This window comes from Belonocnema kinseyi, chromosome 2, assembly GCF_010883055.1.
Source record: "Belonocnema kinseyi isolate 2016_QV_RU_SX_M_011 chromosome 2, B_treatae_v1, whole genome shotgun sequence".
NCBI classification, from domain to species: domain Eukaryota; kingdom Metazoa; phylum Arthropoda; class Insecta; order Hymenoptera; family Cynipidae; genus Belonocnema; species Belonocnema kinseyi.
The window spans coordinates 102,948,652-102,965,261 of record NC_046658.1 but is presented as its reverse complement, the minus strand read 5'-3'; the positions used below and the strand labels follow the sequence as shown (position 1 = coordinate 102,965,261).

Here is a 16,610-nt window from a genome sequence, read left to right as displayed (position 1 = left end):
TTTAACGGATTTTCAAAGAGTTTTTAAAGATTTAAGGGATTTTACAGGACCTCAAACTATTTGAACTATTTTAGGGGATTTTACAAATTTCAGGGCATTCCAACAAATGTTACCAGATTTCAGAAATTTGAATGGATCTAAAAATATTTTCAACTGTATGAAGAGTTTTCAAGAAATTTGAAATAGGTCATGGATTTCAATTAAATATTGCAATCTACTCTCGAAATCTGAATGAGTAAAAAGTCAAATAATTAAATCAATACTGCTGTTTTTAAATGATATCTCAGTTATTTTTAAATTGCATGAATAGAAATAGCACAATACATTTTAAGAGTCTCATTTAAACTAAGAAAAAAACAAAAACGATTTTTTCCACTGCAACGAGAATAGTCTTCATAGGCCAAAAAGCTGTAAAACATAAGAATAAGTGAATTGTTGAAAGAAAATACAGGAATAAATGTTTTTAAAACAAAATGAATGTGGCTACTATATATATTATATTAAATTACAAATATTATGAATTCCTCAGATTTCACGTAAAAATATTGCTTTTTTTAACAAGATATGAATTTAGAATGAAATGGATTAATTTTCAACAAAAAACCTAAATATTTAACTCAAATTATGAATTTTCAATCGAAAAGATGAATTTTCATATGTAAAATCGTGAATCTTCAAAAAACAAAAAACCTCATTCGTAACAAAGTATCAATAACAACAAACTCAAGTTTTAACCAAATAGTATTTTCAACTAAATTAACAATAAATTTTGAACTAAGCAGTCAACCAAAACAAAATAATTGTCAACCGAATAGTTGTATTTTTGGAACAAAAAAGATTGTTCAGTAAAAAAAAAACAACAAAAATTGTTGAATTTTCAAGTTAAGATGAAGAATTTTCTACAAAGCATTTAAATTTGCAAAACAAAGACATGATTTTAAAATAAAAAAGTTAATTTTTGACTAGAACAGATGAATTTTCAACTAAAAATAAAGTAGAAGACTTTTCAATAAATAAAAAGTTAATAACTTTGTACTAACAACAGTGGAATTTCATTGTTGGGTTCCATTAATTCAGCTCCCATTTACATAAGTGGGAAAATGTATAAAAACGGGTCAAAGAGGAGAATAGGGAAAAGACTGTAAAAGCCTTCGATAAATAAATAGCATTTTTGATGATGGATAGAATAAAGAATAATAGTTAAAGAAATTAAAGTTCATTCGTAATACTTTAAAAATAATAGCTTAGGAAACTAGACATTTTTCTCAGAAAATACAGTTAATTTTGTACTGCACACTGGTTGCCTTCGGACTACAGGCTGTTTCGTCCCAGTTGTTTTCTAATATTATCATTATTCAAATAATGATAAAGTCCCACTTTAAAAAAGAATATTAATAAAATATATCTTGCATTTACTTCGTTTGTGTAGGATAGCCATAATTACTAATTGAATCAGTACATTTTGACTAATTATCAGTGACTGCATACTAGCTACAGCAATTAGGAGAATTTAACTGACAATCAGTTATATTTTACTGACTAAAATTGAAAGAGAAGTGCATACAAAAAATACAAGTAAATAACTCCACGTTGAAAATTAATGTTGTGCGATTACAGAGCCACGTGCGAGCGAGCAACCGAGTGTAAAGTGAATTTAGCTATGTTCAAAAAAAAAAAAAAGAAAGAAAATGGAACTTTGTGTATGTCTGCGCAATAAACATGAGGACATGGCACATTGACAGGACCGTGACACGAGACCACCTCACCCACGCCCGTGCCGACTATCTTGCTAGTTATCTATTGAAGCTACCATAATTTGTCAACCTAAAACCGATTTGACTTGAGAAAGATCCTGATTGGACGCTTAAGCGGTGACTGCGGCTTAAGGAAAGAGACTCAAAGCTCCTCCTTATCAAGAGATCGATCGAATCCGATAGATACACGTGCTGTGATTAAGAATACAAAAAACACAAGTATGTATTCACATAAACTCGACCCTGGTTATACACAGTTGCAATATGTCGAAGTTTTAATATAAAAATTATTGGAAAAGAATTATTATAAAAAAAGCTTACTTCTATTCGTCAGTTGTCAAAAATCGAAAAACTCTTTTTTTAAAAAAATACAGTGTAATTGACGCATCACTTGAAAAGTGATATTTAATCGTGATTTATTAAGACGAATAAAATTCAGACGTTTCAAAATTTCAATGAGTGAAAAAAAAAAATTCTCATTATGCCCCATTAATTGAAATCTTGGAAAAGAATTCACTGATCTCAGTGAAATTGCCCTAATTCAAGTATACGACTTCTTATAAGGTTTAGATTTTTGTAATTTCTTTGTCATTAAAGTTAATTTTTGAACGATAAAGAGGAATTCAGATTTTGATTAAATCTAAATTTAATTTCTTCAGTTACGGGAAAAACTTAGTCGGCCAAATTTCCCATATCTTTTCTATAAACATGACAGAGTTTACAGAATTAGCAGTGATTTACAAAATTTACAAATACTTTCTGCAAATCACAGAAAAGTTAATTACAATTTTACAGAAAATATCTGTAAATTGATCAAATTCTTTTAACTGCAGAAAGCTAGGTAATCTTGACAAAAAAGATATGCTGATTTTAACTGAAAATCCTGTAAGTTTAGTAGACTTTTTTCTGCGTGTTCCATTCAAATTTCGAAAATAAAAACTCAAAAATGTTTAAACTAGCATGCACTCAATTCGTCAACTTTAATTACATTTTTTTAACACACTAATCCTTCAAGTTAAACGATTATTTGAGAGGATACGAAATAAAGACTGTGAAATGGTTTTTATTTTTCATTTGTTGAAAAAAAATGATTAAATCGAAATTTTTTAAATAAATTATTTCTGAAGAAAGATTTTCTACTTTCGCTCCGCTGAGAATTGAACCACAGAACTTCCGATTGCCGGTTGGGTGGGAAAGAGGAAGATCCTTTCTCAGAAAAAATTGAATTAAACATTTTTTTAATCATAAATACATCTAGTCTGTAAGTAAGTTAAGAAATTCTGTTATTCTCTGATGATGAAACAGATTTCTTGAAAATGTTGAATTGTAACACCTGGTATAATAATGCATGTATTTCTGAAAAAGGATTCTTCTTTCGATCTCTCTAGAAGCTTAATTGGAAAAGCTGCCGACCGGCAATCGGAAGTTCTGTGGTTCGAGTCCCAGCGGAGCGAAAGGAGAAGATCTTTTTTCATAACAAAATTATTTTAAAAAATCATTAATTGATAGCTCTATCTACTCTTTAAAGTAGTTAGGAAATTCTGTTATTCTCTGATGATAATATAGATTCATTGATGAATTAAAATGGTTTTTGAGTAAACAATGTATTTTGATATGGCGAATTGAGGGTAATAATCGCAATTAGAGTGAATTTTTACTGATATTTATAATTTCCTCTTGTCAAAACATTTTTTCTCTAATTTAATTAAGGATTTTTTAAAAGCAAATACCTTCCGTAATAATTTAAGAAAATTATTTCATTGAGAGGTATTTCTTTACCATAAGCAAATATTTCTCAAAGTAAATGTCACAGATAATTAACTGAAAGAAATTATTTATTTGAAATTAAAAACCCAGTTTTTATTTAAATCTGACTTTGGTATTATTTCTTTTATTCAAATTATATTTTTGAACCCTAAAAATGGCATGATATTTTCTAAAAGTGATTTTTTTTCTTTTGAAATCGGTTAATATCTCCTAATCTCTGTTTTAACTAAAAATTAAAAAAAAATGTATTTTTGCTTCAAAATTTTGTGTGTGCATAATTTACCATTTTTGGATAGTCATATGTATACATATTTTGGAAAAAGTTGAATATGTTGATATGCTTCTCTAGTTCAAGTGGACGAATTTGCAAGTTCGATATATTTAACTTTCTCCTAAAAAGTGCATTTAACTAACCAAAAAAAAGTTTTCTGCCCATTTAAAAAAATTCTAAATTGGACTAAATTGTTTGTTTAAATTTATACTTTTTTATTATTTTTTACTAGCAAAACCTGCATATTTGAAAGATATAATGTTCAAACCAATAGGAACATTGTCTGAAATTTTTAAGTAATAAAAGACTAGGGGATATTAATTGATTTATTGATTATTGGCAGAAATTTTTTTAAAGTATTGGCAAACAGGGGTTTTACTTGCTGCTTATATAAAAAATGCATCCTATTAGGAAGCGATATTATTTGAAGAACATTTCTAATTGTAGAAACTGTTATCTGGTCATTTTTTGGCCCCTTTCGTTGTTTCCGAGAAAAATTCAAAAAATAGATTTTTCCACAATATTTTTCTTTCAATATAAAGCAGAAGTTTACTATGACCGAAATCACGAAAAATGTAGTAAATATTAGTAGCTATTTAAAAAAAAAAAATTAGGTGGGATCTTTGAGAAAATCTATTCTCAATCATTTTAGAAAACGGCCGCCATTTTGTTATTTTTCAAAATTTTTAAGAGCAACTAAAAGATCCAGAATGCTCACGGCAAGTAAAAGAAAGAAATATGAAATACTTACCCTCGTACAGAAAATATAAAGTGCATTTTGAAAAACATCTTGTACACTTTTAAGAATACGCAAGGAATTTTAAAAATGATTGTATCAAATGAAAAATAGATTGATTAAAATGTGAAATCTTTGAAAATTGGTTTAAAAGATTTTAAGAAACATCATCTAAATCATGTTATGTAATATAATACACAAAAAGGTTTATGAGAAAAAATTTTGCTTCTAACCATCCCCATTTCTGGGTCATTAAGGCCATGCGATGAGTGGGTCACGTGACCAGATTCCTATCTTACCGCCACTTTTTTTATTTCCCAACTTATTTTCATACGAAGCGCCACATTAAGTTGAAAATTTGCGATAATAAAAAAGAAGCATTAAGAATGGTGGGTCTGGTCCTAAATCTGTCTAATTATGAAAAAAGTTTTTTGTCGTAAATAATTTTTTTTTCTTTTTTCATAATTATTAAAATTTAGGACCAAACCCACCTTTCTTAGTACTTCTTATTTATTATCCCAAATTTTCAACTTTACGTGGCGCTTCGTGTGAAAATAAGTTGGGAAAAAGTGGCGTTAAGGTAGGAATCTGTTCACGTAACCCACTCGTCACATGGCCTTAAAGACAAATTTATAACAATGAAAAAAGAAGAAAAAAAAAGAATCCAACTATCTCACTCTACCGTCTTCTTTCTCGGTCTTTCTTTTTGATGGTCTATAACTCGTGAAACATTTAACTGTCGCCATCTCTCGGCAAAAGGCCAAGGTTTTTAGGAACTGTTTTATTGGTACACAATAATTTTGAAAAGTCCTGTATCGATGCAATTTTAGCATCAAAATATTTTAATTCACTATCTAAAGATGGCGCTATAAGTTTGGAGTATGTATATACGGGTGTATGCCACATAAAAAAAGTCGAATAAGGAAACAAATATGAGAGAAATTTTAAGGCCAATTTTTATTTCGACATTTGCTCCAATCACTGTTTCTATAAATAGGTCTACTTCCATATTAGTATAGTTTATTACAGGAAAGTGCCTAAGATGCAAATAAAAACATTTAAAAAAACAGTTATAAGGTTGTGTCCCTCAAATTTGGAAGTAGTTTATAGAATTGAGGAAAACAGACAGTAGTGATCTGAGGACAACGTAGAAAAAAATAGTTGAATATGTAATTATTTATTCAACAATTCAGATTTTCTTTCGCTTTGGGAAATAATCGTAATTTTGATTCGACCTTCATCACTGGCAGCTTAATTTGTTATTTAAAAAGTATTACCTGCAATTCTATTCGAATGTATTTGACTAAAAATAAGTTGACCAGAAAGATAAATATTATTTAATTAATTAATAAAACACAAACAAAGAAAACTGCATATAATATTCTAATGAGAAAAATAGGCTATTAAAAATGAATATTAGTTAAAAATAACAATGTATTTTTGTAATTAGCAAGAAAAAATACAAAATTTCAAAAGAATAATGTTAAATAAATAATAACAGATTCAACTATTTTTTCTGAATCGCATATAGATTTTTCTTTTGAAATTGTCTATATCCAACAATGTTTTTATTTCTGCCGATTTTATAAAATATTCTAAAGATTGTTGAATTTTGAGAATTAGATAACCATAGAATATGTTTCAACGACCTATAGTCAATCCATGTTGAAATTTGCACTCAATTTATTAATCAGAAATTTCTTAAAACGGAACTGCATAATTTCTGAAACTCTCATTTTTAAGCACCAGATCATTGATCGAATAATCTGATCAAAACAAGGCATTTAAAGTTTAAACATATGGTTGAATTAATGTATGTCAATACTATAAATCTCGGATGATGTTTCGTAACGTCTTTTGTTTTTTTTTTGTAAAGTGTCTAAGGTTTGACAACATACCTGAATATGAATGTTTGAGATATGCAATAAAATTTACATCATCTTAAGTATATTCATAACAGATTGATTCTCCTAAGCACTGTGATATAAAAATAAACCAAATTCTTAGACAATATGTATGAAAAAACAAAAGTTATCGAATGAGGAGAGTGTTTGCTGAGTGTAATACCTAACACCAGATATTTTAATGATAATATACTATTTCTGTTATTATCGTTATCGTCGTATCTAAAGTGATTTGAAAACGAAATCTTACAGGAAACATCTACTTTTTTAATTTAATTTTTAACGATTAATCAAGTTTCATTTTTTCGCTGACTCTATTAGATGATGAGATACAATAAATTCTATTTATTCCTAGACTCAACATTTGTTTCAGACTAACTTTTGGAATTTATATTCATTTCCAACTCGAAATTCTTGATGCTACGATAAGATTTCGGTTAGTCGGTGCTTAAGTCATGGTCAAGATGGAGGATTCAAGAGTTTGAAAGTAAATATATTTGTGACTCACAACAAGATAACACTAAAATCAATCTTTAATTGTTTTCAACAATATTTAGTTGATAACTTGACTTTCAACGAAAATAATGAACTAATATTGGACGAATCGATTTTATGAACTGTTATTATTTTATGAAATAGTATATTTATTACTATATAAAAGCATTACGTTTATTTAATGCCAATTAGTTATTATTTATTAAAATAAAAAATATGCATCGATGATTGGAATTTACTTTCCGTTTCTATAGGCTTTTCGCATTACTTTTCCCAAATTTAAAAGAATTTTTAGCAATTATTGTATTGGCGAATGTGATATCATGCATTTCGCAGTCAATATAGTTTAATTCCACGACTGTGGATCAAGTTTGCATCAGAAAACATGTTTAACCGGTTAAGCGTGATGAAAAAAAGTCTGCTAAATCTTAAAGAATATAATCCATTTTTCTGTAACGTTTACGGAAAATCCGGTAAGATTTGAAAATATTTTTTGTATAATGAAATTTTTATACCGTAAATTCCTGTAATATTTTAAGAAAATACCATCAAATCAGTAAGATACCTAAACATTCGATGAGTGCTACACACTATTTTAACATAGGACCGCTGTCACCTTAATAGATGTTTTTCCTACATGACGATTTGATTCACACAAATTCAAAGAAAAATTCAAAAATTAAAAACAAATAAAATTAGTTTTAATTTTTTAGTAATAATACTATTTTTTGTAAGCTGAACCTACGTACTGTTTCTTGTATCACCCTGGAGCTCATTTTGTTATCTCAGTAATCCAATTGGAAATTGTTAAACTGTTCTCACTATATAATCACTTACACACACTATCATTAAGAATTAAACATTTTTACCAAAAATTGCTACAATTTAATTACATGATTTTTCTTCTATGATGTTAAAAGTAGTTTACTCTTGAACACATAAAATCATAATGATAATTACAATAAAAGTAGTTGAAAACTAAATAATACATTTTCCTGACAAAATGTAACTCAAAAATATTAAAATGTATATCTGCAGCTAATTACATTAAAAAAGGTTTACCCCCATAATTTTGTAATCAACTTCAAAATGTTAAATACAACTTCCTTTAGTAATATCACGTGATGAGCGTTAAAACTTTCAACTAATCTATTTTCTCGTTCACATTATAGGCGGTTGAGAATTTAGTATCACTTAAGTCTAAAGTTGAGCATTCTCAAAAGACAGAAGTTAAGGTGTTTCGAAAATAGTCAACGTGGTCAAGACACTCCCGTGACTTCTTAAAAACACGAAAAATAAGATACGATGCGTACGACGGTATGATCAAACTTGTATTAAAATTTTGAGGTAGCATTTAGGCTCGAAATTAAAGCGCACGCACTAAAACATTAGTTTCAGAACCATCCTCAACTCACTTTGAGGAAGGCAAAGGCACCCACCCGGCTTCATGTCACGATTTTCACTAAATTGTGCCACAAGAGTCCGGCATTTGATTATTATCAGTTCCCTGATAAGGCCACGAGGTTTCAATGCAATGCTTCATTCCTCTCCTCGTTTCAGAAAACAAATGGCCGGAATCGATTAAGCCAGCTGTTTTATTACATAATTCATATTATTATACTATTACTTTTATTGTATTATGCAATTTCTTTAGAAAAAACTCTATAATAATTCAAGAAAATATTCTAAATTATATTTCGAAATATAGTAAATTGGATTTTAAAAAACTGTTGTGTCTAGACACAGAAAATATTTGTTCTGCGCTCACCGAATTTCGGTAAACAGGGAACACGGTCTTTAATAAATGAAACACTTTTATAAGTAACAACGAAATTTGGTTAAATTAAGAAACAAACAGGCAAGATACGAACCCAATTTTTTTTTAGTTTCACGCAAATTTGAATTTGAAATATAAAACTATTATAGATAGGACATTTTGGAATTTTATAGTACATATTATTAAAAATGATAGAAAAGACAAACAACGGCAATATTTTTGATAATTAATGCAGATGAATATCTTTAACAGCAGAATTAATATATAATGTTTTTGCGCAGAGAATCAAACCATTTAATTTTTTTGACTGATATAAATTTCTGATGAAACTCACCAACGTAACAGAAAATTGTTAAGAATGATTATACTTAAATTATACTTAAATGATACTTAAAATGCTAATTTTTAGTATAAAATGTTAAAACCACCTAAAATTGATAAAAAAAATGAGACTTTAAAATTTAAAGATTTTTGTTCAAGAGTGTCAATTTTCAGTAAAAAGCGATAAATCCGAAAAATGTATATTTCTGAAAAATATTTAATCTTTCAAATGTAATAATATTTCACTGAAAATATCCTAGGGTGTCTATTAATTTTCAACTACAAAATCACGGTTATTTGCTGATTTCTACCTGGTTTTCTTCTGGTAGTAAATAATTTTATCATGGTTCATTCTTAATTACTTTAGAATGATTCATCAATGAATAATCGCTACTGCTAATTAAAATACAGATTATATTTGAAAATTATTTACCAAATAGAATAATTAATATATGCAGATTGAAATTTTATTATATGTGCCACGTTTAAAAAAATGCAGAATAAATAGCTAAAGAGGGCCATTATCATTTGCCGAAATGACTGACATGGAACAATTATAATCTAATTATATTGCCGGAAATAATTTACAAAACTAAAAAAATATTGCTCATCTATTCTTGCAGAAAGAAGCATTTCATAATAATTAATGATTATTATATCACTTGAGAAATACAATTTGTTTAGAACTTAAAAATTCTTCTGAATTATTATAAAATTTTGGAATTTTATAGTTTCTGAATTTTTTAAAATAATATTTACCCCTATTTTAAACAGCAAACCGATGTAAAAAAAATAGCATGGCCTAAAATTGTTAAAAATTAAGAATATTCATAATGATTTTTTAAATACTAATTTGCGACGAAAAACACTAACAAAACCTACAATTTTCCGAAATTTTAAGTTTTCTTCGACACTTTAGGATTTTATATTATAATTCTTAAAAAAAATACTAATTCCCATAAAAATGTGCTAATATGAAAAATGTATAATGTTTTCAATAATTGATTAGATAGTTCACAATTACTTCATCTTAAACTTGATTCATAAAATTGACCAAAAAAGGACAATTGATTATTGCAACAAATTTGAGAAGAAAATCTTAAGCGTAAACAACAAAAAATAATTCAAGTGAAAATTGTTTATTAAAATTCAGTTATTTACATATTTGTAATTTTTCTTCCATTTCAGGCGAAAGTTGTAATTTTAATTCAATTTAAATTTAGAGATGTTCATTCCATTTTTTAAAAGGTTCTTTATAATCCTATTGCTCACGTTTTTATTAAATATTATTTGGAAAATTGCTTAGTTCAAAAAAAAATCTAACTAAAATTAATCGTAAGCGTTACTTATAAATAAAATAATTTAAGAAATAGAATTAGCTTTTATAAATAAAAACCGAATTAAAAAATTACGACTTTTGCCTAAAGTGAAAGAAGAAACTCACCTGTATGTAAATAACTATATTTAAATTAGAAATGATGACCTCAACTATTTTTACATTTAAAATTTAAGATATCAAACAAATGCAAGTAAAGAAAAACCAATTTCGCTTTTAAGAACAATGATCGCGAGATTTTCGAGACATTTTTTCAGACAGAAAAATAAAATTTCATTAATAAATTAGATGTTATCAAACAAAAAGTATCGCAATTAAGTGTAAGATATATTTTTTTCTTTTTTATGACACTGTTGAATTATTTATGTCGGGTTTTTATTTTGTACACTTTTTTACGGGCAAAACTTCTTTAATTTCAATTTCTTTAAGTTACTCATCATTCATTTAATAATGATTTACCCACAAAAAAAGGAGAAAACCGGAAAAAATTCTTAAATATAGGAATGACAGAGGATTTTTAGGAAAATAGGAGAAAAAAGGTGGGGAGGGGAATAGAGAATAGTGGACTGTGATCTCTGTATATAATATTATGTTTTTAATTTCATTTGGAGCAAAAAGATAATGTTAAGAACATAAAAAATCAATGTATAATTATTCTAAAAAACTAATTTTATTTCAAAGGCATGGAAAAATACAACCGAAAAATTATCTCAAATCAAGTGTTACGTGTAATTCATTATGAATATGGTTGGGTTAGAAATTTCATTATTTTCATCCTTGAGCTAAAAACCATACGCATTTATAGTTTTGATTAAATATTTATAAAGAATCGTACCCACCACACTAGCAGGTGTCAAATTTTATCCAAAAGTAGATCAAAAGGTTGCGCAAGTACATAACTGCTACATTGAAAATTACTGCACACTCACATCTTCCTATGTGCCACAATTTAACCCAATTTTGGATCTAAATTTGACAACGTGGGATTTAATATCACCTGAATGTTGGATAAAACCTACATCACTTTTGTTATATAATATAATAAAATAAAATAAATAAAAGATACATCAATTATTGAATGTGTTCGATATCATTTAGATAGTCCTACATATACTCTGTAATAAAATGTTGTGTCCGGAGGTTATATAGACACTTCCTATAATTTTATCTTAAATATTTGACGTCGCGTAGGATGAGAAAAAATAAAAAGAATTACAATATTTTTGTGAACGAGATAATTAAATGCAGCTGACCTTGTCGTACGACATACGCAACTTTGACGTAAAATCCGAGTTTTCATATTACCAAATTCCGTATTCATGGTGGTCAACAACTCTCGAATTTAGGATATCACAATGTTAAGCGCCACGAGTATAAAAAAGTACTGACAATGAAATGAAGGCATAAAGTTCAGGTTTAGCGCCAATGCCAATGTCATGTGCATTGTGCAGTATAAAATATAGAGCAATTATCTACTCATAATCCATATTTTTATGTCGGTCAACTCTTCCACGTTATTGAGCGCTCACTTACTCATACAGAACGGTAATTTCTGTAATCAATAGTCACACTAAATAATACAGAGTATCTACTCAAATCCTGGAAAAAAATTCCCTGACATTTTCAGATTTTTTTAAGGTATAAATATGTGATTATCAGTAAGTATGTATATTTTTGTATGAAATATGACACATTATGACTTTGTGAAGCTTTTCATCTGAGGTGATTGCTAGGGAAACTGATCAGCGACCTGGGTCGGAACATTATTGCGGAAAGAACGTGTGGTTTAAATTTAAATAAGCAATATGAGAATTCCAGATTAATCTAAAAATCAATCCCCTCCCAACTATATTATAAATAATTTTTTCAGCCCTTGTAAATATCTAAATGAATAAAGTAAAAATAATAAAAATAACACTATTTATATGTAAAATTAAATAACTGTTCTTTCATTCTTGAAAGTAATAAGGAGATAAGGAACGAAATAAGGACTTTTTTTACGATAATAGGGAAATATATTGATTTAAGTAAAATTAATGCTTGTACTATATTGAATTCAGTTTAAAACGATGAAAACGTTGAATTTTCAACCAGAGATTCATTTTCTACCAAAGAAGAAGAATTTGCATCCAAATAGTTGAATTTTCAAGAAAACATGGAATACATAACATGAAAAAATGAATGTTCAATTACGAAGGTTGATTTTCGCTCAAAAAACACATTTCAATGAGAAAAGATAAATATGTAATCAAGCATTGAATAGTTAATTTTTAATTTAAAAAATAATTTTTAACTAAAATGATGAAATAATCAATTGGATTAGTTCAATTTTAAATTGAAAAAATAAATTTTGAATAAAAAGGTGAATTTTTTTAGCTAAAATGAAAAATCTTCAACTTTAATAGTTGAATTTTCGACCAAAAAATGAATGATATTTTAATTAAAATGATCCAATCTTTAACTGGAAATCGAATTTTCAACCAAAAACATGAATTTTCAACTAAAATGATAGACTTTTTAACTGGATTATTTATATTATAAATTCAAAAAATTAATTTTCAATAAAACAGATGAATTTGTAACTAAGATTAGTTGAATTTTTCACTAAGAAAATTTATTTTTAGTAAAAGAGTCAATTTGAACCAAGGAGATAAATTTTCTTCTAAAAAGGCGAATTTTCTGCAAAATAGTTACATTTTGAAACAAATAAAAAGAAATTTTTAACTAAATTAAATAATTAAAATTTTTTAAATGATACAAAATAGTTAAATTTTCAAACAATGAATTAATTTAAAAAAAAATGTTCTGCAAAATAGTTAAATTTGCAACCAAAGTAAAAATTAACTGAAATTATGAATCTTCTATTACATAATTAAAATTTTAAACTAAAATGATAAAATATTAAACTGGAATAGTTAAATTTTCAGTTAAGTAAGTTAATTGTAAAAAAAACAATAACAACAAAAAAGAATTTTTAACATAATAATTGAAGTATCAACTCAAATAGTTAAAAATTGTAGAAAAAAAATTTTAAAAGCGAACTTGAAAAAAATAGTTAAATTTCTAATGAAGCAAAATAATTTTCAATTAAAATTAAGAATCTCAAACCAAATATTAATTTAGAACAATTAGTAATAATTAAGTTTTCAGTAAAAAAATGTTTTGTAAACAAACAAAATAATTTTCAATAAAATAGTTCATTCCAGTAATATAAAGCTATTTTTACACACACACACAAAACAATTTTATTTAGTTTATTGTAAAATTGAAGTAAGGTGGAAGCATGCTCTTGGAAAAATTTCCTGACTAAAAGAGTGGAATAACAAATCTTTGTTGTAAATTAATGTGAATCTGTTTTTAATAAGGATTTAACTTTTTTTCAAAATTCGTTTTTTTTCGATTCAAATGTTTTTGGTTTATAATAAGAATTTTTGCTTCGTCAGAATGATCCCGACAAATTACCCTGCGTTATTTTCGTATGACCCCTAAATAAATCCACGATAAAAATTGAGTTGGCAAAAATTACGTTACACAGGGGGGCGGGGTCAAAACTTATGGAACTGAAAAAGAGGTTATACGTGGTTCAAAAATTCAGAAAAAAACTGTACTTAATTTATTCCCGCCCCCTAAGATATTTAAAAAACAAAACAAAATTCTAAGAGTAAAAAGTAAACAGACAAAAAAAGTACAGAAAATATGTCAACTCGTTAGAAATATTTTAGTGAGGATGCTGTTCATAACAGAAATTGGTACGACGACAGTTGTGTATTCATGCAATCTTATAATTCTCCAAGCCCGACAGAGATAATAAACTGGTATCGTCTCTATGTACGATTTATTATTCTTTCCTTACAGTAGCTGATTATTAATTATACTTGTTACTTAATGGGACTTATATACGTCATGTTTGAAGCGTACAATTTATTCATGGCTCATGCGTCTATCGACAACTTAACAATCCATCTCTTGGACATTCAAAGCGAAAGACATTTTCGCGAACATGAAACGAAAACAACAGGATCGACTGATCGACATTCGCGTGCGAGGCATCAGGGTTATAATTATCAGAGGGAGGACATTAGGTTGTAAGATTATTATTAATTACAGGTTATAACTCTATCACATCCATACTTTTCTTCTAAACGTCTTGAGTTATTTTCAGGGATTACAGCGCAAAAAGTGCTCAAATAGATGAAATATGGTAATTTTTTCCCGAAAATTCGGAAAAATAGAGAAAAGATTTAAAATGCATACATTTTAAATAATGGAGCATAATTTTGTTATAATTTCTGCCTTTAAAGAATTTTTTTTAATGGATATACTTAGGCCGTTGGAAATCCATTCAAGAGAAAAAATAATATTTGTTCAATAAACAATTTCTATTTGTTTTAAATGGTTACCATAATTCTCTGATCAATAATTAAATCTTGATACTTGCGAGTATAATTTAATATTTCTGTCCAAGTCTTGTTATTTCATCCTTCTTACAATTCAAATTTCGAATTCAAATTGAAAAAAACACTCTTGAACAGTTTGGGCTGAAAAAACTTAAAGTCGATAAAAAATTTGCAAATTTTAAATTTGTTGTATATGGAAAAAATTATGTTTTCAATTTTTTACATTCTCATCATTTATGATTGAGAAAGTATTAGAATTGTCGGAAATTTGACATCACACTTTTTCAACGGATCTCCACGTTTCGAGACCCCCTGAATCCGAAAATCAGGTTTTCACGATGGCGTCTGTCTGTCTGTCCGTCCGTCCGTAAACACGATAACTCTCGAAAAAATGAACGAATAAAATTCATCTACGGCGCTCTTTTTTTAGGTCCTAAAAGAAAGAACTAGTTCGTGAACCAGCCATTTTTGATAAAAATTCAAAAAGTGAGCGCATTTTGAAAATTTTTGAGACCACTTTTTTCTGAATTTGAAAATTCTATGTACGGATATTTATAGTATTTAAAAAAAAAAACAATTTATCCTTATGACTTTTTTCGATAAAAAGAAAATTCTTAGAGTTATAGCGTTTTCAAAATTTTTTTAATCAACCGAAAATCAAAATTTGAAGCCGAAAAACGCACGATACGAAAAAAAGTCAAGCGAAGAAAAGCATTTCTTTTTGAAAGCCCTACAATATTATCATAACAAATTTGTGGATTTTCTTCAAAAAGCGAAAATACAAATTTTTATTGCACAAAAAATAATGGAAAATAAAAAATTACATTTTGTGGACAAACTATGTAGGATACGAAAAAAGATGAATTAACAAAACTGGTTATCCCAAAAAGATCTCAAACTTCGTTAAGAATCACCTCTTGATAGGACGCCTACATTTTGTTTTATTCGTGAAAAATAACGTTGAAAAAAATAAAATAGAAAAAAAATGTGTGGAAAAATCACGAAAGTTACGAGAAAAAATCCAACAAAACCTTTCTACAAATGTCTGTCGAAAATCGAGCGCGCAGCGCGAGTGTCACGATGAGAATGTGTACCACAAAGCCTACAGAGCTTTGAGAAACTTAATCTTTGACTATACTTAATTAAGTAGACAATTCAGAATATGAAGACGCATATAAATACTGCCATCTAAAAGAGATCTTTTTGATAAAGTTTTTTCCAAGCATTCCAAATGCAAAGAATAAATATCCGAACGCGAAGCGCGAGGTGTAATTTTGTTCGAGCGCGAAGCTCGAGATTCAACCGTCGCGCGCCCTACTATCGGCGAGAAAACTATAGGCATCTGCCTTTGAAGCTTAACAACTCAGTCAAAAAAAATGCTAGCGCAACAAAACAAGAGTCATTTAAAAGCTAAAAGTGTTCTACGTTAATGAGCGTGAAGACGTTTATGTAAAAAAAATTTTGTGCTTAGCAGACTGAAAAATGTAAAAAAAAAGTAAGGTTTTTTGGGTATATTTAAGAACAGTCAAGTTTAGAGCACTATTTCTTATATAAGGGGCGATGGAAAAAATTAAAAAAAATTCATGAGTATGAGGAAAAATGTTGTGAACCAGTTGCAATTGAGAAATTTAAAAAATAATAAGAATTGTTGCTTAAAAGCACAAAAATGTGCAACTTTATTATCTTCAGTTCTAATACAGATATTAAAGCGATTCGAACTGCAAACTGTAATGGATAGGCTCTGTATTTATTTTCAATCACCCGGAAGGATGTGTTAGTCTTCTTTTTTGTGAAAATCGCGATATTTCTAGATAATTTTTTGGTTGGAAAACAAGTAACAGAAAGCAGGGGG

The 16,610-nt window shown here is 27.8% G+C and overlaps 1 protein-coding gene and 1 long non-coding RNA gene across 7 annotated transcripts in view; one reads left to right on the top strand and one right to left on the bottom strand.

Moving 5' to 3' along the window:
* LOC117166975 (segmentation protein cap'n'collar) overlaps positions 1–16,610 on the bottom strand; it is a 306,553-nt gene that overhangs the window by 218,602 nt on the left and 71,341 nt on the right. The window contains exon 1 of one of the 6 annotated variants that reach the window (XM_033351485.1): positions 11,615–11,644. The exons of the other annotated variants lie outside the window; for them this stretch is intronic. Within the exon in view, the coding sequence (XP_033207376.1) occupies positions 11,615–11,629 (15 nt within the window). The 5' untranslated portion in view covers positions 11,630–11,644. Of the gene's footprint in view, positions 1–11,614; positions 11,645–16,610 lie in introns of those variants that run through there. 6 annotated transcript variants of the gene reach the window in all.
* Positions 1,743–8,435, top strand: LOC117166981. The gene is made up of 3 exons (XR_004466340.1): positions 1,743–1,973; positions 8,100–8,244; positions 8,320–8,435. It is a non-coding gene; the product is annotated as an uncharacterized LOC117166981 (long non-coding RNA).